Source organism: Gopherus evgoodei, chromosome 15 (genome assembly GCF_007399415.2).
Source record: "Gopherus evgoodei ecotype Sinaloan lineage chromosome 15, rGopEvg1_v1.p, whole genome shotgun sequence".
NCBI lineage: Eukaryota > Metazoa > Chordata > Testudines > Testudinidae > Gopherus > Gopherus evgoodei.
The window spans coordinates 23,755,381-23,780,909 of record NC_044336.1 but is presented as its reverse complement, the minus strand read 5'-3'; the positions used below and the strand labels follow the sequence as shown (position 1 = coordinate 23,780,909).

The window sequence follows — 25,529 nt, the reverse complement described above, 5'->3', positions numbered from 1 at the left end:
CCCCAGACCCCCGGTTAAGAACTACTGCCCTAGAGACCCTGAATATGGGTTCGTTTAAGTCAGAGCCGGCTCCAGCGTTTTTGCCACCCCAAGCAGCAAAAAAAAAAAAAAGAAAAGCTGCAATCGTGATCTGTGGCACTTCGGTGGCATCTCTACCACCACCACTTCATTCTTCAGCCGCAGGTCCTTCACTCCGAGAGGGAGCGAGGGACCTGCCGCCAAATTGCTGCTGAAGAGTCAGACGTGCCGCCCCTTCCCCTTGGCCACCCAAAGCACCTGCTTGCTGCCCTGGTGCCTGGAGCCAGCCCTGGTTTCGGTCTAAAGTGTTCACAGCAAGTCAAGTCATGAACTTTTGCGGATAGGCCACATCTCACGGTGCTGCACGGGTCCAGCTCCCACTGACTGTAGCCTGTCCAGCTTGTCTCCTAAAGGCCAACTCTTAACTCGGTGTCTCTCCCTAGCATGTCCGACACAATGAGTATGATGCATTTTAAACCTCCAATGGAAATGTGTTCCGCTAACTGGAAGCTTCCTTATCTGCAGATCCACTTCTATTTCATGCTCAGCTCCCTCTTAAAGAAGCCTAAAGTCACCAGCTCCGTTGGATTCCTCCTCACCTTTTTCTCTACATGTCTGAGCTTTATTACCTTGGTGACAAAACTTCCTGCACCCTTGGAGTGGGCTTTGGGTCTCCTCTGTCCCTTTGCATTTGTCACTGGAATCTCAAAGGTAGGGTGAATTATTTGGATCATACGTGCAGGAAAGCTGTAGCTGGTTGCTAACCGGCTGTATGTACCTGACAGTTGCCTGGCTAGGATACTGCTTATTATGTACAATGGTAGTATTTAAAAATACTAAAAAATGGTCAAAAAAGCAAACAGGATGTTAGGAATCATTAAAAAGGGGATAGAGAATAAGGCTGAGAATATATTATTGCCCTTATATAAATCCATGGTACGCCCACATCTCGAATACTGTGTACAGATGTGGTTTCCTCACCTCAAAAAAGATATTCTAGCACCCTGAAAAGGTTCAGAAAAGAGCAACTAAAATGATTAGGGGTTTGGAGAGGTTCCCATACGAGGAAAGATTAAAGAGGCTAGGCCTCTTCAGCTTGGAAAAGAGGAGACTACAGGGGGATATGATAGAGGTATATAAAATCATGAGTGATGTGGAGAAAGAGGATAAGGAAGTTATTTACTTATTCCCATAATACAAGAACCTAGCGGTCACTAAATAAAATTAATAGGTAGCAGGTTTAAAGCAAATAAAAGGAAGTTGTTCTTCACACAGCGCACAGTCAACTTGTGGAACTCCTTACCTGAGGAGGTTGTGAAGGCTGGGACTATAACAATGTTTAAAAGGGAACTGGATAAATTCATGGTGGCTAAGTCCAAAAATGGCTATTAGCCAGGAAGGGTAATGAATGGTGTCCCTAGCCTCTGTTCATCAGAGGATGGAGATGGATGGCAAGAGAGAGATCACTTGATCATTGCCTGTTAGGTTCACTCCCTCTTGGGTACCTGGCATTGGCCACTGTCGGTAGACAGATACTGGGCTAGATGGACCTTTGGTCTGATCCGGTATGGCCGTTCTTATGTTCTTAAAGGTGCCAGTGTTATAAGTGCTGTACAAACACTGCCCCAGAAAGTTTGCTGCTCGCTAGTTTTCAAGTGTCCAGCAAGTGCAGTTTTCATGCATGCCTACACGTTGGTGAAAAACTGTCTGTTTGCTACAGTTTCCCCATATGAAGAAAGCAATCATGACATGTGAATGTAATTTGTCTGTACTGGATTATATTGCCTCCAATAGAAAAGTCTGACATATGACCCAAAATGATATGAGGTTGTACTTCGCTGGTGTGAATCTGTTTCTAGAGCACTTTTGAATGAAAACTTACACATTGCCTCTCGTTAGTAGAAATGTGTTTCTAGTGAGGAAAAGAAACTAAACGGAGGGTGGGAGGAATATAGTGCTGGACTTTCCAAAGCAACTTTGGATAACTATGTTGCATAAATTTCATCAAAATTCTGACCTTATGTGCCTAGTTTTTCAGCTGAAGATTCTTAATCTTTGGTTTTTTTCCTTTCAGATTTTACATTTAGAAAAATATGGAATAGGTTTCTATTTTTCTAACATTATGGAGGAATCATATGCTGTATTTACAGCCTATGTCCTACTGATTTTTGACAGTGTTTTATATATGCTATTGGCTATCTATTTTGATAAAGTTTTGCCTGGTAAGTATATTTATAATTAAAATACCGTATATGTTCTTTTATACATTCACTTGCTCCATTAATTCTCTCTCTCTTCCCCTGGGCCCCCGGCCCCCACTTATTTCAAAGCAGTACAAGTAATGATAGAATAACACTGAACAAAGGAAAATGTAGAATTAGTATTTACCATCCCACATCGGGGGGATCAGCTAATGTCTTTTTCATCTGTAACTGGCATTAAACAATATTTCCAGGCAACAGACTGTGGATTCCTAAATAAGACCACATCTCATAAGGAGCCCCTTTGATCCCCTCTTCCTTGTCCTCTTCAACCAAGAATCAGCTTTCATATCACACTTTAGGTAGCCTCAACCTTTAAAGTAAAATTAATAAAGACAAGCTATTAGCTTCTTGTTCAGATTTGGCTGATGTTCACAGCTGGAAATACTAACAGTCATATGAAATTTGGACCCTGGAATATGAAAATATCATCCAAAGCTGAATGTCCCACTGTTCCAGTACATGCTTTCTGGCATCATAAGCTGTATAGAACAAAGTTAAGGCAATCCAGAGCCCCTGCAACATGACCCTGCTCCCCACTTCCAGTGTTAGCAACATTCCCCACCCCTTCCTGTCCCCCAGCAGCAGAACCTCCCTTTCCTCCAGGGGTAGTAGCAAGTAAGGTCATATACAAAACTTATCCCAGCAGCCAAGGTGTTTCTGCTTGCACAGGGCCCACTGCACTCTTTCCTCCTGCTATGTGCACAGTGGGTGAGAGCCCTCAGAGAAGTCCTGGAGCAAAACCCTATGGAATGGGTCAAACCCTTCACACCTATAGACTCAGGTGGACGTTTCTGCATTTGGTTTCCTTCAGGTCACGTTCTCAGCATTTTCTTTCCAATGACAAGGACTCAAAACAGATGTTTTTAAATAGTGTCTGAGATTCAGAGGTCATTAAATGATTCCAGGAGCCAGAGCCCTAAGCACAGTCCTATAGTGCCTGTGCCTTAACCCAGCCCTGTGATGGGAGCAGACAAGGCCAGGGAAGCTAAAGAAATAGCAATGACATACTCCTACCTCTTAAGCCATTGCTGTCAGCCTGATAAACTGGCCAAAATTATTCAACCATGTTTGGGAAATGTGATTTCCCCCTTCACCTTCCATTTTGCATGTGTATCTTCTCATGATAGCTGAAATGCTGAACCCAGCACCTGGTGCTAACAGCTAGGACGGCCACTTGAGAGATTAACCATGGGCCTGATCCTCAGGCTGAAGCTGCAGGACAGAGTCTACTTTAGCCTAATGATTAAAGTAACCTGAGTAGAGGCTTTACATGAACCGGCTGTGCTGAGGGATGGGTGGAAACATCTGCAGAGCAGTGGATTTCCTCCTGTCTCTTAAGTGCTGTTATGCCCAAAATGGATTCTGTAACACATGGGCATGTGAACCCAACTATACGAAGCCCTCCTATTTTGCTAGAGAGATGTACCAGTTCTTCTAAGAGTTGGTCTTTTGTGGCTGTAGAGGGTTGGATTTGCCCAGTGCTGAAATCAATAGAGAGTCAGATGTTTAAAGGTAATTGGGGGCCTCAAGATGCTGAAAGGTGCCTAATGGGATTTTTAAAGGTGCTAACGGCTTAGGTACATTTGAAAATCCTACAAGGTGCCCATCTGCATCGTAGGCACATAAATACCTTAAAAATTTTTGATGCTAGAAGTGTTTAATGGCATGAATTAGGCTTTAGTCTACTATGCCTGGATAAACTAAAGATTCATCATCTTTGTTCCCAATTAGACAAATATGGTATGAAATATCCCCCTTTGTTCTGCCTGAAGCCATCATACTGGTGTAAAAGCAAGAGAGGTTATGCTGATAAGAGACCTGAAACTGAACAAAACCATGAAGGTATCTTCAATGACAGCATGGAGCCAGTGCCTCCAGAGTTTGATGGGAAGGAAGCCATCAGGTAAAACTCTACTGAATATAAGAAGAAACCTATAATTTACATATGGTATCAGAGGATTAACAGAGCTCACCTGCAGCTGTTGCTGTCCTTGGTCCAGCTATCAATTTAGCTTTACTTCAGCCTACTCCACTTTCCCCTAGGTGGGATTTTTGCGAGAATACGTTCTTTTACAAAGCGCTGTTACCATGCAGATGAGATTAGGAACCAAATCAGGCCAGTCATACGTGAACTGAGCCAAATTGTAAATTGGTTTTGTGATGTTAATTTTGTCCAAAAATAACTATGGCAGGGGGAAGCCAAACTCCTTGTACCTGCAACCTACTTCAGATCTGATCTCCAAGGCCTTCAAAAGTAAAAAGACAATCTGATGTAACGTTATATATTTATACATGAAGGGGCTGATCTTCCACTCTGTGTAGACATTGACACTTGTGAAAGGGGATTGTAAGGGTACGTCTACACTGCCCAGATTGGCGGGTAATGATCAATCTATTGGGGATCGATTTATCCCATGTAGTGTAGATGCGATAAATCGATCCCCAATATCTCCTGTCGGCTACTGAACTCCAGCAGTGCGAGAGACGGAAGCGAAGTTGACAGGGAAGCCACGGCGCGCCACAAGGACACAAAGTAAGTAATTTTAATTCAATCTAAGATACGTCAACTTCAGCTACACTATTCTCGTAGCTGAAGTTGCATATCTTAGATTGATTTCCCCTCCCCCCCCAGTGTAGACCAGGCCTAAAAGGTTACCAGATGAGATATACACTGCCTTGAACAGGTGTAAATTACTAGGGAGGTCTGGTGATCTAGTGGAGAGAGGACTGGATTGGAAGTCCAGAGGCCTGAGTTCTGAGCTCTGCTGTTTGTTGACTGACCTTGGGGAAGTCACTCTGCTGCCTGTGCCTCAGTTTCCCCATCTGTAAAATGGGGATAATGTTACTGACCTCCTTTGTACAGCACTTTGAGACCTACTGAAGCAAATCATTATATATGATCAAGGTGGTATTATCTATTATGGTGCAAGGCAGTATTTACTCAATAATTAGAATCCAGTACTAATGATAACTTGCTTCCCTTCCTTTAGACTCAACAATATTAAAAAAACATATAAAACAAAGAGCAAGAAAATAGAAGCTTTGAGAGGTATGAAAAGTTTCTTAAACATTTTTGCTTGGATTTTAACTAAAAATGAACCCAATCAGTTCTGAAATCTTAGGGCTGCTCTTTTCTTATTGTGAGACGATACCATAATTCTGCTTATCTGTACTTATTAACGTGTAAATCTAGGGACATTGCAAATGTTTTCTTTGCAACATTTAATCCCTGTTAAATAAGAAGAAAAAATAGTAGCTGTAAAAAAATGCTGAAATCAAAAGGTGGAAGAAGTAAAGAAGCAAAATTTGTATCCACCATGAGTGTTTGAAAGACTATCCCAAAACCTAATTCATGCAACTGATGATTATCCTGTGATTGTATTTCTATCTTTACTAAGAATAAAAGGGAGTGAGCATTGTAGGAACAGAGTAAAGTAATTGATGATATTTCTAAAAGTTATTACATCTGTGTCTCTTTTAGGGTGACCAGATAGCAACTGTGAAAAAAAGGGACCTATTTAAGAAAAAGTCCCAAAAAACAGGACTGTCCCTATAAAAATGGGATGTCTGGTCACCTAGTCTCTTTCCCGCCGTTGCACCCTCTTTACTAATATAATGAAAAACTTCTTGCAAGTTTGAACCTGGTTACTGAAGATGTAACTTACATTATGGGTTCTGAATTTCTGACTTTGCTTATCTCTTCCTAGACAGAAATCTTATTTCTTTAATTGTCATGTTTGGCACCTGGACACCAGACTTTGGTGATGGGCACATAGAAAGAGACAGGAAGGACTTAATTTACTTCACGAACTTTAATCCTAACATAATACTATTTTTATACTAGGTTTGTTCTTAAATATTTATGAAGGCCAGATCACTGCATTACTTGGTCATAGTGGAGCTGGAAAAACTACTCTACTAAACATCCTCAGTGGACTTTCCCAGCCATCAGATGGTACGATGATACACTTCTAAACTGAAAGGAAGAGTGCGCTTGATAACAAATTTCAGCGTAGTAGCCTTGTTAGTCTGTATCAGCAGAAACAACGAGGAGTCCTTGTAGCACTCTCCAGCTGCTCACCTCACTTGGCTCCTGATAGCCCCAGTTCCTGCTTTAGTGCGGCTGCAGCTCTGCTCCTGGCCCAGCTCTGTTCTCTGGGCTGGTCCTTTCTGGTGCTGCTTCCAGCACAGCTCCCAGCACAGCTCCAGCCCCTGCCCTCCTCTTAGCTCGGCCCTGCACTGCCTCAGGCAGCGCCAGCACACACGGAGGACCTTGGAGACTAACAAATGTGTTTGGGCATAAGCTTTCCTGGGCTAGAACCCACTTCATCGGATGCATGGAGTGGAAAATACAGGAGCAGGTATAAATATATGAAAGGATGGGAGTTGCTTTACCAAGTGTGAGGTCAGTAAACGAGATAAAACAATTTAACAGCAGGATACCAAGGGAGGAAAAATCACTTTTTAAGTGGTAAGAGAATGGCCCATTACAGACAGTTGAGTAACAGAAGGGAGAAATTAGTATTGGGGAAATTAAATTTAGGTTTTGTTATGACCCAACCACTTCCAGTCTTTCTTCAGACCTAATCTGATGGTATCCAGTTTGCAAATTAATTCCAGTTCTGCAGCTTCATGTTGGAGTCTGTTTTTGAAGTTTTTTTGTTGAAGAACGGCCACTTTTAGGTCTGTTATTGATGTCAGATTTGTGTGATTCCTGATGTCAGATTTGTGTCCATTTATTCTTTTGCATAGAAACTGTCCAGTTTGGCCAACGTACATGACAGAGGGGCATTGCAGGCACATGATGGCATATATCACCGATCCTTTCGTATATTAATGCCTGCTCCTGTATTTTCCACTCCATGCATCTGATGAAGTGGGTTCTAGCCCATGAAAGCTGATGCCCAAATATATTTGTTAGTCTCTAAAGTGCCACAAGGACTCCTTAATTTCAAATGTGCTTGGGTGAAAGAACAAAGGACATATCATCAATCTTTCTTTGTTCATGTGTACAGGTTCTGCAACTATATACAAGTACAAACTATCAGAAATAGAGGATCTGGAAGAAATTAGAGCATTATATGGGGTTTGCCCACAATTCAACGTTCAGTTTGAAGTTTTAACAGTGAAAGAAAATCTGCGAGTTTTTGCTGAAATCAAAGGGATTCGCTCCGTTGAAGTAGAGTATGAGGTAAGTCAGGGGTTCTCAAGCTTCATTGCACCGCGACCCCCTTCTGACAACAAAAATGTCTACACGACCCCAGGAGGAGGGGACCGAACTTCAGCCCACCCAAGCTCTTGCCGCCTCTGGCTACGTGGGGAGGGGCAAAGCCGAAATCCGAGGGCTTCAGCTCCAGGCAGGGGGCCTGTAACCTGAGCCCCACTGCCCAGGGCTGAAGCTGAAGCCAGAGCCCCGCAGCCCAGCGCCAAAGCCCTTGGACCCCATTAAAACAGGGTCGTGGCCCACTTTAAGGTCCCAGCCCACAGTTTGAGAGCTGCAGAGGTAAGTATATGTTCACTTGGAAAGGACTTCTACTTCACAGCCTCATACTGGAAATGGAAAAGGTTCAGAAAAGGGCAACAAAAATGATTAGGGGTATAGAACAGCTTCCGTATGAGGAAAGATTAATAACACTGGGACTTCTCAGCTTGGAAAAGAGGCAACTAAGGGGGGATATGATAGAGGTCTATAAAATCATGAGTGGTATAGAGAAAGTAAATAAGGAAGTGTTATTTACTTCTCCTCATAATACAAGAACAAGGGGCCACCAAATGAAATTAACAGGTAGCAGGTTTAAAACAGACAAGAAAATATTCTTTCACACAACGCACTCTCAACCTGTGGAACTCCTTGCCAGAGGGTGTTGTGAAGGCCAATACTATAATGGGGTTCAAAAGGGAGCTAGATAGATTCATGGAAGATAGGTATGACATCTCAATCCGCATTGTTTCTGCAGGATGAGTAGAACTGGAGGTTTCAGGAGTGATCTAGTTGAATGTGACACCCGGACCTCAGGAGCGCAAACCTGGCCAGGCTGCTGTCAGATGAACACAGGTGTCTCAGTATGTAGCGTTGGCCTGTGGTCATGCTTAACCAAGATCTTACTACAGTTCTCCTTGCTCTGCTTCTTGCTGCGTCACTGTTATCTAGCAAAAAAGCATCCAGGACCAGCTGACAGACACACATGTTGTTGTGTAACCACTGTAGTTATGTGAAACAGTTACTTGGCAAGTTTATATTTTGGGGATAATAGCACCCAAAAGCCTGAACATACCAGTCCTTGACATTTATTTTTCTATCGTTTTCCAGGTGCAAAAAGTTTTGAAACTGATGGATATTATCAACATTCAGGACACCCAAGCTAATAAACTGAGTGGTGGACATAAAAGAAAGTTGTCTCTTGGGATAGCTATGTTAGGAGATCCACAGGTGAAAAGGAGTGGTCATATGCACAACTGGTGTTTGTATTGTATGTATTTAAACACGGTCTCTGATCCTGCAGAGACTTACGCACATACTTATATCTAGCCACTGTGAGCTCCCTAGCTCCTATTGCTTTCAATAGGACTCATAGGGCGTAAAGTTAGATACATGAGTAAGTCTTTGCAGGATTGAGACCATACAAAGTACATTTTCATGCCATTAATTTATAAACATCATCTCAAACAAAATGATGTGTACAAGGAACAAGACTGGAAAATACTAAATGATTCCAGAATATTGACTGAAATTTACTTAACAAACAAAAGAAAGTTACATTGAGGCTACATCAATACCATGTTTAGCACAAACAAAAAGGATAATAAATAAACTAGGAAAACCGGTAAAAATACAGACATAGGGCTTGTCTCCAGAGACACATCCAGGAAAGTTAAATTGAATTAACTAAAGGTCTGGATTTAAAGTGGATCATTTAAACCATATTAAATCTCTGTGTGGACACTATCATTCAAAATTAAAGTGGCCTTAATTCAGTTTAGTTTAATTCACTTCCAAAGTTAATTAAAGCCACTTTAATTATGAAGAACAATGGCCACACAGGGAGTTAGTGTGGTTTAACCAATCCACTTCAAATTCATACCTTTAGTTAATTCAGATTAACTTTCTTGGATGCCGCCATGGAGAAAAGCCTGTGAAGTTGCACTTTGATGTTAAAATCACCTGAAAAGAAAATTAAGGAGTTAAAACTACTCAAATCTGTGAATATACCAAAAATTATTCATTGTAACTGAATCTGAATGCAGTATTGCCAATCTCAAGTGTTTTGAAAATCTTGAGTCAGGTCCCAAAATCGTGCATTTCATATAAAAATCATGATATTAAAAAAAAATCTAAGGGTTCTGTTTATTTGCTTTCTGGGTTTTGTGCCAATAAGTGCCCTCAGATCATGTTTTCTGTCATTTCCCTGCAACCAAGAGGGATGCAAACTTTATTAAAACATGATAGCTGAGACTCTCATGCAATCTCTTGATTCCAGCAGCTGGAGCTGTAAGAGAAACATCAATTTTCACGAGACTCGCACTAAAATCAGGAGAGTTGGCAACACAGTGAAGGTCTGATTTCACTCCTGTTTGCAGGTTTTGCTATTAGATGAGCCAACTGCTGGATTGGATCCCCGTTCCAGACACTATGTGTGGACCCTACTGAAAGAACGCAGAGATGGTCGAGTCACTCTATTCAGTACCCAATTCATGGATGAAGCTGATATCCTTGCTGGTGAGACCAGCTTATCTCATTAGATAGTAAGATTTTATGAGTAGATGGAATAAGATTTTATAAGCAGAGTTTTCTTTTAGAATGGACCTTGCTCAGGCTAAACTCTTAGGGTGAAATCTTGGTGCCATTGAATCAATGGGAAAATTCCCATTGACTTTAGTGGTACTGGGATTCCATCCTCATTGCCTTTAATAGAAGTTTTGACTCAATAAGGACTGAAAGGTTGGGAAGAAAAACTCATTGAACTGCAATGAAGCAATTCAGGGCTTTGTGCTTCACTGATAGTTGGGTTTCACTATATCCAAGTTCACCGTAAACTGGTTCTGCTTTAGAATCATAGGGTTACAAGGGGCCACATATAGTGTGAATTCATGTCCATCTGCTATTGACTATTTATCCTGGAGAGAGGGGTGTGTGTCTCTTTTTTTTTTTTTTTAATTAAAATATATCATTTTAATAGTCCTCTGGTCAGAAATGAGGAGGCTTTGCTGCAATACTGAAGCACCAGTCTTGTCCTGCAAATGAATGAGCAACTCTGTAGTCCAGTTTGCTGTCCTACTGTTTTCACTAAATAATTTCCCCTTTCATTTCCTGATATTAGCATCCTTCCTTTGTCATACTCTTGATCTGGAGGCAGAGATTATTTTAATTCCTTCACATCTCTATTAACATTACAATAACATCTGAGATACCATTCTAATTCTGAATGTACATGTGGCTGTGAAATAGTCTTACTGTGTCATCCTCACCCACAGCAGCCTCCTTACCTAATCTCACCACAACCTCATCGTACCCTTTCACTGCTTATGCTCTTTGTAAGAGACAAGGTAGATGAGGTAATATCCTTTACTGGACCAACTTCTGCTGGTAGAAAGGACAAGCTTTTGAACTTCATGGAGCTCTTCCTTAGGTCTGGAGAAGGTAACGAAGCTAAATACAAGACGGGGCAGATTGTAAAACAAGGGATTCACACACGTTGTAGGAGACTGCTTAAAATGAAGCAAGCAATTAATACTTCTGTAGTCATAAGACAATGGAGGTTAGTAGGCAGCAGGTGTTTTACAAATTGTTGTAATGGGGCCATAAAACTAGTGTCTCTGTTAAGTTCATGGTTTTCAGTGTCCAGTGTCGCCATGAATTGAAGTTCCCAGGCTCATCTTTTGAAGATGTTATACAGATTTCCTCTGAGAACAAGGCTTGGGAGGTCAGACATGGAGGACTTGCTTTGTAAAAAGTGTTTTGATGGGGTGTTTTTGTCTTTTATCATTGTTCTATGAGAATTCATTTGAGAGCAGAGTAATTGTCCGGGGTATTATATGCACTGGATGAGTTACACCACATATTGTGATGGGCATGTGCAGAACCCCTGGATTTTGAAAGGTGTGTTGGGGGGCGGGTATCCATCATCATAGCTGTGGACATATGTCTCCAGGTTTTGCACTGCACTTGTTGCTCTGTCAGGGTCAGGTTGCTTTCTGTAGTCCTTCTATTGTCCTTTTCCTTTGTCTATTTCACCCTTGGCATTCTGTTTTTTATCATATTGCTCCTATTCTTGCAATGGTTTCCCATGTGTCCATCATGCACCCCATCTGTCTTAATTCCTCTTTAAAAACCCACTTCTGCTGGTAATCCTTCCTAAATTATTCTCTTCACCTCTAACCTCTGCATGTCCATTCTTTCTTGAATTATCACTCCATGTCTTGTAACCAGCATTCTATGATCTGCTTATTAGATGCTGTACTTTAGATTTTTAGATTCTTAATTTTATTAATGACTCAAGAAGAATTTATTCAGAAAGTGAGTACCATTATATAAATGATTTTGTTTTTCTCTTTCCTTAGACCGGAAAGCTTTTATTTCACATGGGAGAATAAAGTGTGTTGGATCTTCTCTGTTTTTGAAGAAAAAATGGGGGATTGGGTATCACTTAAGGTATTTTATTTTATTTTGTTTGAAAATATTCCTCATAGTGCTAAATTTGCATCATAGCAGCAGAAGAAACGGTATTTCATTCCTATCAAGCAACATCTCTGGGAATTTAAATATAAATGCTTCCTAATATAGCTTAACTGGAATGAGTATAAAAAGTACAAAATGTATTGAGGAGACTGTGTCAAAACATTCCCCTAACCTGGCACATGCAATATCTATGGTTCCAGTTATGAAAAATAAATATATTGTTGCTGTTAATTTTATTTTTAAGGCACTATGATCTGAGATCACCTTTCAGCTGATGTTACACCTTGGGTATACAAACTCAGCTTACAGCCAATTAATTTGTTTTTCTCATTATTGTGCCGAATTCCTTGAATCTTAGTAACACAATGCTCCACGAAGCAGATGTGATTCACTTCCCCAGGTAATAGCGCTGTTGGCTCAGAGGGCACTCCATCCTAAAAGTCATCTTTCTTTTCAGCCTGATCCTAAAATTCTGGGCATCTCTTACAAGGTGCTGTGTACCCTCATCTCCTTTCAGTAGGCACTGAAGATCCTAAGCACCTTGCAGAATTGGGCACTTTGTAAGACTCTTTTTGCCAAAATCTTCCTGTGGATACCATTAAATCGGTTGGTTATTCCTAACCATTTGTTTTATTACATTAGCCAACATATGAGGTTGGTATAACACAAGGAGTTGGTAACAAATCCTTCAATCCTTCCTTGGACAAAATTTCCACTGAAGCTTTGTCTAAATAAGATCTGCTGCAGGGATTGGATATTATTCCAGAGTAAGGACTGATGGATTTGGCTTTCTTGGTATATGACATCATAACGATAAATACATTGCTCTTGTGAAAATGTAAGCCTTTGCCTTCTTAATATGAACAGGATGCATGTCAGTGAGGTTTGTGACTGTGAGAGCATCATATCGCTGGTCAGACAGTACATCCCTGATGCCACTTTCACAGGACAGAGTGAAAATGAACTGAGTTATACGCTGCCCTTAGAAAATGTGGATAAATTTCCAGGTAATAATGTGTTTACATAATCCAGAATCTACCATGCATAGAATTATTTCTCTTTTTTCCATTAATGTTGAAAGATATTGTATCTGGCTCCTGAATTCCATCAGGAAGGTAACCTACTGATGATTAACTTTTGCATAAGGAATTTTTTCCAAGATTTTAGTGTGTCTATGTATTTAAGATCAAAATATGTGTTTTTCTTCCATTCATGAGGACGTACATAAAAATCGAAGCTGACACAAATATTTGTTTGTTCTGTTAAATGCAGGGTAATGATGAAGGAAACTGAAAAGAATCAATATAGGTGCTGGTATTGGGGGTACTGCCACACACCCTGGCTTGAAGTGGATTCCATTATATACAGGGTTTACAATTTGGTTCAACGGCTCTTAGCATCCCCATTATATAAATTGTTCCAGCATGCCTGGGAATAAGACTTTAGTTTCAGTTTAATTATTTAAATTTTGATATTTCTTTGAGTCTGCAAAGGGCCAAAATTTTGAGTCCATGCATCCTCATAAGAGTTCTACTACTTTTGTGTTTCCAGCTAGGCTGGAAATACTGTAAGCACAGGCTGTCTTACCTCAATTTGGCATTTACAGGTCCTCCCCTAGTCAGAGCCTGAAAATGGACAAAAGGTTGAAATTTGAAAAATAATAGTAGGAAGGTAAATTAAACACAGAATGAGGAGAACCCAAGAAAATAATGAAATGAAACTGGTTGGTGGGAAAGGCAGTGGTCCCAGTGAATCAGCTGTCTAAACCTTGCTGGGTTGTTGGTTAAGGCATAATAGCAGCTAAGAGTTCTAAGGACGTGTTTGAAAGAGGATAGTGAGTTGCCTTTGCAGATCATTGCCAGGAAACTCCTGCCATGCAGAAGAGGTAGCATGGGAGAATGGGTAAAGGTGGTTGAAAATTTTTAAAGCGGACAATCAAAATTGGCACCTGGTATTTTTTTGACTCTTGAGCATACGTATTCCAGTAAAACTTCAAGTCAAACTTTAAATACTCAGCAGCATATTGTCAAACATGAAGACTGATTAAAAATAGAGACCTGGAGATTTCGGTAAACCCATAGTTCTAATGGTTACCCTAGGATTAGAAGCTAGGGTTAAATTCTGCTTTCAGATACAGAAGCAAGTCAGGAATTACTCTAGATTTACATTTCTATACCTGAGAGCACAATTTAGCCCAGATAAATTTTAATTTTCTTATGCCTTCAAGGTACGTGTGTTCTTCTGTCATGCAGATCTGTTCTGTGGCCTAGACAGCCACTCTGACCAGGGGATTATTAATTATGGCGTCAGCATGACAACTCTGGAAGATGTTTTCCTGAAGCTGGAGGGTGAAACTGCAACTGATCAAAAAGGTAAAATACTGGGTCAGCCAAGAAAAATTACTTTTAAATTCATCTTATGCTCTTTTTATGCTAAATATGAATCCTTCTCTTATGGGGCATCCTCAGAGATAGAAATGACTAGCTAAAATTGCTTTGAATAGTTCACTACATTTTTAAACATGGCTAAAAACAATTGGAAATCAAAACATGTAGGACACAGAAAGAGGACTTTTTTTTACTCCTGACTTGCTATCAAATATTAAATGGGTGATGAGGTAAGTGCCTATGTAATTATTTCACAAGATACAACAACAAAGAGGCAGGCATTCGATTTTTAGAAAAGTCTGTAACATAGACTTCATGATGCAACTTATTTTGCAATGTCCACCTGAATTGTCCAGGGAAGAATGTGTGGCAGTGCCCAGTTTTTAGATTGGATTGGGTTTCTTAAAATCCATACCTTAAAAACAGAGACAAAGCAGGTTGCTCCCTCAGACAGAGATGCAGAACTCAACCCATCCTGTTCTAGTCAGACTCTTTGCAGACTCCCTGCTGAGAGGCCAGCTGCCAGACTTGCCTGCAGAGCCCCCTTAGCCCGCAAGCTGGACCAGGAAATCCTTAAAACTTGAAGTGGTAGCCTGTGATTCTAACTGTAGTTTTTCTAATTGTTTTAACTGATCTCTGCTAAGATGCAAAAACAACGAGGAGTCCTTGTGGCATCTTAGAGACTAACAAGTGTATTTGGGCATAAACTTTCATGGGCGAAAGCCCACTTATGGCTACCACTCTGAAACCTACTGAAGATGAAATCCCAAACTTTGGATTTTTGTTTCAGGTTATGGAACTAAGGACTGTATCAAACACTGATTTTTTCACATTTCAGAAAATGTATTTATTGTTTCTGTCTTTCACTCAAGAATAGTTTATTGTTCTTATACTTTAACTGCGTCTAATAAAATTGACGATGGGCCTAAAACTTTATGCATTTAGAGCCTGCTCCTGCTCCCTGGGAAGTCAGGGGTGCAGAATCAGGCATGTAGGACAGTATGCTAACCAGAGCACAGTGAGTACTTGTTCTTAGTGACTCTGATTCTCAAATCCAACCGGTCTATGTACACTTTGTGTCTGAGTATTATACATGTCTAGTCTTTTATTTGTTTATTTTTAATTAATACAGTGAATCCAGGTGGTATTCCACAGGGAGCCCCTAACTCCTAGGAATTCTATTTTATGAAAGCACAGGTTTCCATGACTGCTGAACATTTCCTTTTGGAGGGGTCTCCATGGTGGCTTAGGGGTCTATTTATACCTGAAACGTCAGATTTAAATATGAACAATTCTACTTAATACTTTAACCTTCAGGTGTCCTTTACTAAAGTGTATAACTATGGGGGGAAAGCCTCATGAGTAGAAAACTTAGAGAGATCTCTGGATACAGAACAGTGGATGAGAGACGGATTTTCTGTAAATCCTTTCAAGGTCCTAACGTGTTTTCTATTACTTAATACTCCCCAAAGAGCCCATCTTAACTGAGATCTCTTCCCTTGTAGCAAACTAGAAGATAGTTGTATTCAGCCTGCCATGTAGGACTGGTCAGTAGTTAATAATTGTGTGTATTCGTGTCCCTGCCAGTGTTTCTGTTCAGGAGCGCTGCCAGCTTTTTTGGCGCCCTAGGCAGTGGAAGGTCCCGACCCTGAAATACCAATGACGATCAGGGCGGCCGAAGATCCGGTCGCCGCCCCCCAAATGTTAGTGCCCTAGACGACCACCTACATTGCCTGATGGGTTGCGCCGGCCCTGTTTCTGTTTTTATTACATATGAAAAACATTGTCAAGGAGTTATGTTGAACTACGTACTTTGAAAACTCTTTGTAGATTATGGTGTTTTCAGTGAGGAGCAGGCAGAAGAGGAAAGAGACGCCTTCTCTGCTGATGAAATGGAACAAGGTCTCCTATCACTCTCAGACATAGGAAAGGTGACTGTAAGTGGCACAGCCCTCTGGAGACAGCAAGTCTGTGCCATGGCAAGAATTCGCTTCTTAAAGCTGAAGCATGAAGATAAGACCCTTAGATCCATGTACGTGCCAGTGTTTCTGACTTATTTAGGTGAAATCAGTCTGTAGGAGGATGTTCATAGCACAGCTGTCTGTGGAGTGGGCTAGGATGGAACTTCAGGGATCCATTACCCCCTCACCTTGAAAGTTCCTGGAACATTAGAAATAATTCAATCACTGCAGTGTTTGCTTGTAAATCACATATTTGCTCTAAATGATTCATGACATGGAAAGCTGATCAACCAGTGTTCTGGGAAAATGCCTACCTTGCCAATTCCAGCTATACAAAAGCTTCCCTGACTATGCATCCTCAACCCATTATTAATTTATTACCAGGAGTTTCTTGCACAGAATGATACATAATGGTACATAATGATACTGAATGGTACATAATTAAATGAGCCATATGATTATTGGTGCTAGTTGTAAAGCCCATGTTCTTTCTTTAAAAAATCATTTTGAAATATAGTTTTTTTTCACAGCTGGGAAAACTTCAAAACTAAAAGAATAAAATTTTCATTTAATCTTGGTATTTAAAAAAAGTTTAAAAATATTTTTTTTCTTTTTGTATTTTTTCCTTTCCCCATAATGTCAATGAATGCAAAGAATGAAATGTTTGTCTGTTCTTTCAACTTTTTATTTTTTCTTGTTTTTTTCCCCCTAATTTGTACATTTTCAAAACATCTCCAACTTTGGGGGGAAAAAATGTAACTTTTCCAAAGTTTTAAGGAAAAGTTGTGAAAAGTTAGAACTGAGAGAGAGAAAAAGGAGAAATGAATATCTAGGGTTTTTCTTCTGTTGCATTCAATGGCAGAAATGAAAAAAAGATAAGGAAAAAAACAAAAAATCCTAAATTTAGAATCTTTTTTTACTTTCTAAAAGGAAACTAAATATAATCTTTTAATTTAATTTTGTGTAGAAGTGTCCTGTCAATGGGGAAAAAATTAAACATTTTTCTGTGAAGAAAAATTGTTTTCAATTAAACTCTTTTTCCAGCAGAAAGTCTTATTGTAAAAAACTTTCAACCAGCTCCTTGGTTATTACAGTTAGAACTTGTTGGAAGTGTTCATTGGATCCCTTTTCCTCCCTCACCAACCCAGGAAGTTGCAAGAGCACCTTCCATCTGGTGTCTTCTGAGGAAGGGATGGGCCAGTGGATACATGTGTCTGTGCCTGGAGGCAGGCGTCACCGGAATCCCAGCTTTTTTCCCTACACCACCTGTAGAGTCTATCTGCTTCTGAGGTTCCCGGTGCTGCATATGCTGCTGCTGCTTTGGCAGTGGTGTCAGCCCGGCATTAGATAAGAATGTTCATGTTCAGTTGTTTTTTCCATGCTACCATAATTTTCCTAAGGAACACAAGCAATAGAAGGGAAATGGTGATTTACAAAAGTTTATATCTCAGCCAAACCTGAATGGAATTTCATGGGTCAAAGAAAAGGCACCTCTCTAACCCTAGAGCTTTCTTCCTGCGGAATTTTAAAGGCCTGACGTACACAATGGGAATGTTACAGCTTTTCAAAATCGAGTGGCAAGAATCTTTTTTTCTTAATACAATCAAAATATATGGGTTGCTACCAGCTCCCCCTACAATAATGCAGCTTGCAAAATGTCTTGTCTCCAAACTCATTTGTGATCTGTTCTTCGATCTAGATTACTGCTGTGTGGAGTTTTTATACTACCTATAGCTATCCACTTAATCATACTTCACTTATGGAAACAATTAAATTCTTGGGAGCTGTCCTCTGGTCTGTATTTTTTTCCTCCTGGAAAACAATCTCACAAGGAAGTCACAAGCCTTCTAGTCTTCAATGAAACAGGTGAGGGCAAAACAGAAGAGCAAGGTTGGTCTTTTTCTACGCCACTGCTTTGCAAGGAAATTTGATAGGGGAGGGGGGAATGTTGGCAGAGCAGATGTTGTAGAGGGCAATATAGGGCTCAACAAGGACAGCAGCCCAAGAAGCAGAGAAAGGCAGGATGATCTGGAGATGGTGGCAAAAAGCTTATATTGGATGTGAGGCTGAATGAGAAGCCAGAGGAAGGATCTGAGGAGAAAAATGGCATTGTCAGATCACCTGGAAGGCAAATCACTTTTATAGTTTCATTTCGTATTGAACGAAGGAGGGAAATGTGTGTGTCGGCTACCTGAGAGAAGGATGCTGCAGTACACCAACCCTGAGCATTCAAAAATTATGAGCGAGCCCTCAAAAAATCATAAGACTAACCTAAAAATCATGATTTTTTTTTACTTAAAATATATATATTAAATCCTTTTTATTTGCTGTCAAGGTACATTTGCTTAATCTTTCCAATTTTTTCACAGCAAATATGAGGGCTAGATATTTTTTAAAAAATGAAAGCTGAGATTCTCATGCAGTTTGATTCCAGAGGGGCTTTAATAAAAACTACCAATATTTTGAAACTACCAATAAAATCGGGAGAGGTGGCAGCCCTGATACTGCAGTATTTGATCATATAATGAGGCTCTGAATGAGAGGACAAAGGTGGAGAAGAAGCTCTGAGATTTGTAAAGGAAAAGCAGATTAGACACCCAAGTGGAAAAAAAGAAAAACAGATTGGAAGGGTCCAAACTGGAGTTGGAGAAGGCGTCAATGCGTTGGTTGTGGATTGTGCTTTTGATGGACGGCAGGAATGAGAAGGGATGGTAGATGGAGAGGCAGTAGCCAGGTATTTTGAGGACTGAGGAGACCTTGCTTACGTTGTCAGGAGAAGGAGCCATGGGGCACAGAGAGTTTGAGAAGGAATGGGCTGTGAGCACTGTGGCAATGAAAGCAAGGAATAGGGAAGGAATTTAATTAATAAAGCAGGTGAACATGAGATGAGAGACTTTGCGTTCAGTGACAGGTGAGAAGGTGTTAGAGAGAAAGACAGACAAGGTAGCAAAGAAGAAGTATCATAAGCATGATAGCAAGAGAACAGAAATTAATAGGAGTAGTAAAACAGCTGAAATACAGAAGAATTAGGGCAGTAAACTAATTTAAACAAGCAGAGAATCAGCAGAATAGTGAGTCAATTCATAATGCAAAAATTTGGAAGCAGCAAGTTAACTAACTGTGGAGAAAATGCAATGGATTATTACACAAATGGTGTATGAATTCTATAGGTTTTATTTTATTATTATTTCTCTGGCCCTGGTGGGGACTTTACCAAAGACCCAAGGAGAACTTTTATTGTAAAAAAAAAAAGAAAAAAAATCAGATTTTGAATTCTCTGCTGTTGCCTTCATACCAGGTTCAAGCATTCAGGACTTCGTCCACGCTCTCGAGAGTCAGAACATAATGCTGGAAATAGCAACAGGGAAAAATATCACAGAGAAGCTAACACATAATGGGGCTATACAAGTATCCCGTGAGCACCAGGTAGTGTGTGTCTCCTTTTTTCCTTAACAATTAACCAAGATGCCAATGTGGATTCTGTGGAACGTGTCTGAATGAAGCTCCTGATGGATCAGCGTCAAAGACATGAAGGTCAAACATAAGCCAAAGTGAAATTCACAAAATTGCAAAATAAACACATCAACATTTAATTCAAATATGGCCAGATTGTGACCCTCCTGCATCCAGGAGAAAAGGGGCTTGAGGTGCCATGGCACCACTTCTAGTACAAGGGGAGTCAGGCTCTTCAAAGCCACTTTGTCCCCCTTCCTGGATTTGCACTTGAACAGGACAGGGCAGAGCTGCACAGGTGCACTGGGAAGTGTACGCTGCACCAGGGACAGGCAGGTCATAGCACGCTCCCTCCTCAAAGTAGTGGGGAGATCAGAAAGGAGACTGTGGTTCTAGGATTCACAATCCCTCTTCAAGGCAGCTCCAGAGTCGGCTTCTTACACTGGGCAAATCACAGACTGATGACCTAGACCATCTCGTATTAAATAATATGCAATAATCTTATATGGGTAAGCAAATGGGCTTATATTTAGCCAGAAAAGGCCTGATTTTGAGCTGGGTCAGTCACACACTTAATTTTTGTGGTTGCAGTTTTACCCTCGCAGTGAATTGTGGATGCACTTTATTGATCTGCAAAACCAGGAGTTGTCTCTAGAACTTGCCCTAAAAGTGGAACCGTGCTTTATTTTAAATGCAAAACAATCTGATGATATATGACTGACAGATACTGCAAACACATACAGTATCTTGTGAAATATGGCTTTAACTTCATAAATATTAACTGTATCTTTCACCCTGTCCTTGAAAGCATGAAAACTTCAGAGGCTAGAATAGAATATCTAGAGGCCTTTGTGTCAAGGCATACTAGATGGATTTGTGCATTCCTGGCTCACGGGGCACAATTTCCTGGGGGATCTGGAGTCACTCAGGCTGTGTCTACACAGGGATAAAAAACCCATAGCTGGCCTGGGTCAGCTGACTTAGGTTTGTGGGGCTCAGACTCCAGGCCTGAAACATTGCTGTGTAGATGATCAGGCTCTGACTGGACCCGAGTTTGGGACCCTATGAGAGTGGAGGGTCCCAGAGTTCAAGCTTCAGACCAATCCCAAACATCTACACAGAAGTTTAGCCCCTTAGCCCAAGTCAGCTGACACAAGCCAGCTGTGGTCATGCCAGGGGTCTGTCATCCCTGTGTAGATGTACTCTAAGAGGTTGGTATTTGCCATGAATCACACAGTTTATGCAGATACCCAGCCTTAGTAGCCCTGTCCCTGCATCCAGGAAAAAGAGAAGTGACAGTTTTTACCTGATTCAAGAGACCCAGGAAACATAGAAAGAAACGGGGGGCATAAAGGGCCACCTTGAACTGACAAAGAGGCCAACAAATTGACCTTTTGTCCAGTGGAGAGGCCAAACCCTGTGTGAGGATTGGAAGGACTAGAATCTACCAAGGTCTTCATAGGAGTCAGAGGTGGATCTATAGTAAAACACAGGGTGCCCTGGCACAGGGCTCCCCAATGACAGGGGGTCCCAGGGCCAGGCAGCTGTGGGGGCAGAAGTTTGGTCCCACTGGCAGCCAAGCTCCCCCCTCCCCTGCCTCCTCCCCGAGCGTGCCGTGTTCCTGCCCCTCCCCCTCTCCCTCCCAGCGCTTCCCCCGCCACCAAACAGTTGTTTGCCGGCGCTCAGGTCGCTCTGGGAGGGAGGGGGAGGAGTGGGGCCACAACGAGCGCAGGGGAGGGGGTGGAGAAGAGGCGGGGGCAAGGCCTTGGGGAACGGGGTGGAATTGGGGCAGGACAAAGCAAAGGTGAGGTCCCTGTACTCCCCCTGCACATACCCCCCCAACCCTCTGCCCTGCGTGACTCCTGCACCCCCCCCACTCCTGCCCACTCTGACTCCTGCATCCCCCCACATCCCCACCTGCACCCCTCACACCAAACTGGAGCTGTCCCAGGTAAGCACTCCACACCCCAACCCCCTGTACCAACATTTTTTTTTATAAAGCACTCTTATCCAAAGCACTTTGCAGTAGTTAGCTAATGGTACAAACAATCTTTAGGAAGATCATTAAGTGGTCTGCCGAGACCTCAGCGATTTTCGAGTGGTCGGTGGAAAAATAAGTTAGGCTTCAAAAACAATCAAGGTACTTCACTTTATTTTCATTTGCTTCCTATTATAGGAGGAGGAGGAAGAAAAAAAGAATGAAAAACAGGGGTTGGGGGAGATAAGAGAGAGTGTTCTTTTTCTTGGCTGGGTCCCAAGCAAGGTCCCCCAAAATGAAGCTGAGCACAGAGCCCCACTAACTCTAAATCCGCCACTGATAGGAGAGGTGTCATGGTGCATAATTTATTGTTTTCATGGGACTAAAATGAGGGATGTTTCACTGGTCTGAGTCTGTTTGTCCATATACATGCGAGGTAAGCCTGACTTAAACTCAACCACATTCACTAATCTTCTGTAGATACAGGCTAACCCCTTTTGGCTCAATTTTAGCAGGTCAAGCTGTAGCCTAGACTCCTGCCAACATATAGGCAAAACTAATTCTCACATTCCTAGATTCATCTTGTAGTGAGTGGGACTGTAAACTGATGAATAGTTTTCCTGATTTCCCCCTCCATTAGAAAACACCTTTGAACGTCTGTCTTGTCTTGCTTTTCTTCAGACCTACAGGTTTACAGTTATGTGCAGCATAGAAACAATCAACTGCTTTCCAGTGCTTGTGAACATCATTAGCAATGCATTGCTGCGAACCTTAAATTCCACTGCACAAATTCGAATCTGGAGTCATCCATTTTTTTCTGTAAGTGTCATAACTTCACTGCTAGGAATGCTTCTAAAACGTATAGTTGGGAAAGAGTCATCTAATTGCTCAATATGTGATCAAGTTTTTTATTAGGAAGCGATTTTGTTTTCTCTCTTTATATGTATAGGTCCAAATTCACCACTCGTATAAATACCTATATATATTTTTAGCAGAGTTGTGCCCACATATACAAGTGGAGACTTTGGCTCACATCCTTTCGTTGTGAAAAAGAGAACTCTGCACCATAACCTGTCTGTAGGAGATCCTTCTTCAGGGGTTCATTGGCCCTCTCTAGTCATGAGTCTTGAACCACTTCCCTTTTGGTGTCTCCCCCGATCACTGAGTCTCTGGTGTGGAGTAGGAGAGGGTATGGAGAGGAGAGGCTATGGGAGGAGACATGAAGACACAGGGGACCTCCTTGTAGCCTGATGTTTCAGACACTCAGCCGGGTGGTTGGAAAGCCAAGTTTACATCCCTGTCCAATATCAGGCAGATGGGGGAATTGAACTAGCTCTCCTACATCTCAGATGAGTACGTTAATCGCTGGATTACAAGCGATAAGGGGGCGCCTCCTCCCAAATTTTATGACTCTAGACCTTTTAAAATGCTTGGAATCAAAACAAATCAAGTGGAATGAAACGTGTCCTTCCACCTGAAACAGACTTTTTTGAATTTGTGGAAATCTTTCAGAATTTTCAGATTTGATTTGACCTAAACCATTTTTCCCCCAAATTTTTCTGAACTGCCAGCAAACAAAAAAAAACCCAACTATTTGCCCAGCTCTGGTTGCGATACCCAGACTAATACAATGCAGATGTCTTCTTCAGATGTTTTCTGATTTTTTTTTCACCCCCAGGTGAATCGTCCAGAAGTACGGGATTATTTTATTCGGAGCTATCTTACTTTTTTGCTTCTTTTACTTCCTGGTTTCCCACCCCACTTTGCAATGAACAGCATACAAGATTATAAGGTAAAATCCTTGAATTTTAGCAGACATTACGTAAGAGGAGGCCTGGATAGATCTCAGTTTCAGTAATGCATTTGGTTTGGGCTGTCACATTCTTACAAGGACATAGCTTGCAGAGCTCAGAGGAGAGAAATCAAAATACTAAAAGGTTTTGAAATTAACCACTCTGAGAAACAGCTAAAAGACCAAGGCACGACCGATCTAGAGAAATAAAACTGAGAGCAGAGGCAGAGGGATAGCTGTGTACAAATATGTAACAGATCAAAGACAGGTACTCTCATGGTAGAAGAAGGCAGGTTTAATAGAAGAGAGGTTACATACTATATCAAATTGCAATTATAAAATTAGTGCGCAGACAGATCAGATGGACTTTCAGGGTTTCTCAAAAGCGGCCGCCCGAGGCTTTTCTTGCGGCCACAGCCTCCTGGGCTGTGATTAGAGGAGAGGAGGCAGAGCAGTAGCCGCTCCCCATCCCTGTTGCTCCTGGATGTCCTGTCTTGGTGTTGGTTACTGAGGCCAGCAGCAGGGGTGCTCCTCTCTGGAGTCTCCTGGTGCACACCACTGTAGGAGCTGGCAGCTGATGAGTTCCCCACCTTTCCAGGTGTGGTGGGGCTCAGGCTTTGGGCTGAATAAATCTGCTATGAAAAGCGATACCTGTATGTTTGTTCATATCACTTTTCACAACAGACTTAGCTAGCTAGCAGTAAATAAATTACAATGATTTGGACGTATATATGTGCGTATTTATTTGATTTGCCTAAAGCTAATTAAGTATTTTAGGAAAAAATGTGAGAGTGGCCACCAGCAAGAATTGGCGGCCACACTTTGAGGCCACCAAAAAAATTGTTCTGAGAACCCCTGGACTAGATGACTGACTTAGAGGTGATTATCTGCCACTATGAAGGAATCTGTGTTCTGAAGTCTTTCACTGAAAGCAACAGAGTTGTATCAGGGATCTATCTAGCTACCTAGGTACACAATGGCTTCCATCATGGTAATGTCTGAGGGCCTCCCAAATATATAAAAATAGACATGACAATAACAGTCTCTCTCTCTCTTCCCCTCGTCCTCCCCTCAGTCTTCCCAGCCTGTAGGAAAAATAACATGATTAATGGATAGCTTTCTGTTGGTGTGTGAGAAATACACTAAGAGAATATTAAATCTGCAAGCATGATTCCCTGATGTATCTCTTTATCCATCCACTTGATTGTCCTATTATACACAGCATGCTCATCTAAACTGAAACGAGATACATCCTTGAGTTTGCTTTAATGAATGCCGACAATCATAGCAAGACTCTTTGTTCTGGAGCTACCTTGTTAACATTTTTTAGACACCAGTTAATGAAGAATAAAAAATGAAAACCAATATTTCAGGGGTACACTATTCAGATATTTTCACTGCCATCGGGGCAAGAAGCAAGGAGGCAGGGCAAAGAAGCAACTAAAGAAGGAAGGAAGGAACAAATGGAGTGAGAGAGATAGAAGCGGTGGAAATAGACATGTGAACAGGGAGGAGGAGGAGGAGCAGAGAGCAGCAATAGCTAGAGAGAGTGTGAGAAAGTCCTGTGATAACTCTACAGAGGACAAAGAAATGAAGATTTGTTTGTACCTTTATTTCCCTGAACCAATTCTGAACGTAAAGTCAACTGATTGGAAGGACTGTTGTTGCTTTTAAAAACTCTATAATAATACCTCTCTTTTTCCTTTCCTCTCCTAGATAAAAGCTCGTTCCCAGCTGCGGGTCTCTGGGCTCGTCCCTTCAGCCTACTGGTGTGGGCAGGCTCTGGTGGATATTTCCCTGTACTTGATTCTTCTCTTCTCAATGTTTGGAATTATCTTTGCACTGAGTCACAAAATTACTATGAGTGCCGGTGAAGCTCTTGCCCTGGTAAATCTGATTATTTAGATAGCTGAAAAATAATTCACTCTTGAAAACAAGAGAGGGAAATCCAAAAGATAAAGTTTACCCCTCTCTCTTCACCAGGGAAGGGAAGCAATTAA

At 41.4% G+C, this 25,529-nt stretch overlaps 1 protein-coding gene across 3 annotated transcripts in view; it reads left to right on the top strand.

Moving 5' to 3' along the window:
* LOC115635401 (ATP-binding cassette sub-family A member 9-like) overlaps nt 1-25,529 on the top strand; it is a 63,551-nt gene that overhangs the window by 19,907 nt on the left and 18,115 nt on the right. For all 3 annotated transcript variants that reach the window (XM_030534088.1, XM_030534087.1, XM_030534089.1), the window contains 17 exons: nt 544-729; nt 2,093-2,240; nt 4,014-4,185; nt 5,273-5,331; nt 6,127-6,237; nt 7,298-7,473; nt 8,593-8,712; nt 9,861-9,999; nt 11,841-11,931; nt 12,826-12,965; nt 14,211-14,330; nt 16,176-16,377; nt 18,006-18,172; nt 19,605-19,732; nt 22,419-22,556; nt 23,416-23,529; nt 25,246-25,416. In XM_030534088.1, the coding sequence (XP_030389948.1) occupies nt 544-729; nt 2,093-2,240; nt 4,014-4,185; nt 5,273-5,331; nt 6,127-6,237; nt 7,298-7,473; nt 8,593-8,712; nt 9,861-9,999; nt 11,841-11,931; nt 12,826-12,965; nt 14,211-14,330; nt 16,176-16,377; nt 18,006-18,172; nt 19,605-19,732; nt 22,419-22,556; nt 23,416-23,529; nt 25,246-25,416 (2,382 nt within the window). The remainder of the gene's footprint in view (nt 1-543; nt 730-2,092; nt 2,241-4,013; nt 4,186-5,272; nt 5,332-6,126; nt 6,238-7,297; nt 7,474-8,592; nt 8,713-9,860; nt 10,000-11,840; nt 11,932-12,825; nt 12,966-14,210; nt 14,331-16,175; nt 16,378-18,005; nt 18,173-19,604; nt 19,733-22,418; nt 22,557-23,415; nt 23,530-25,245; nt 25,417-25,529) is intronic.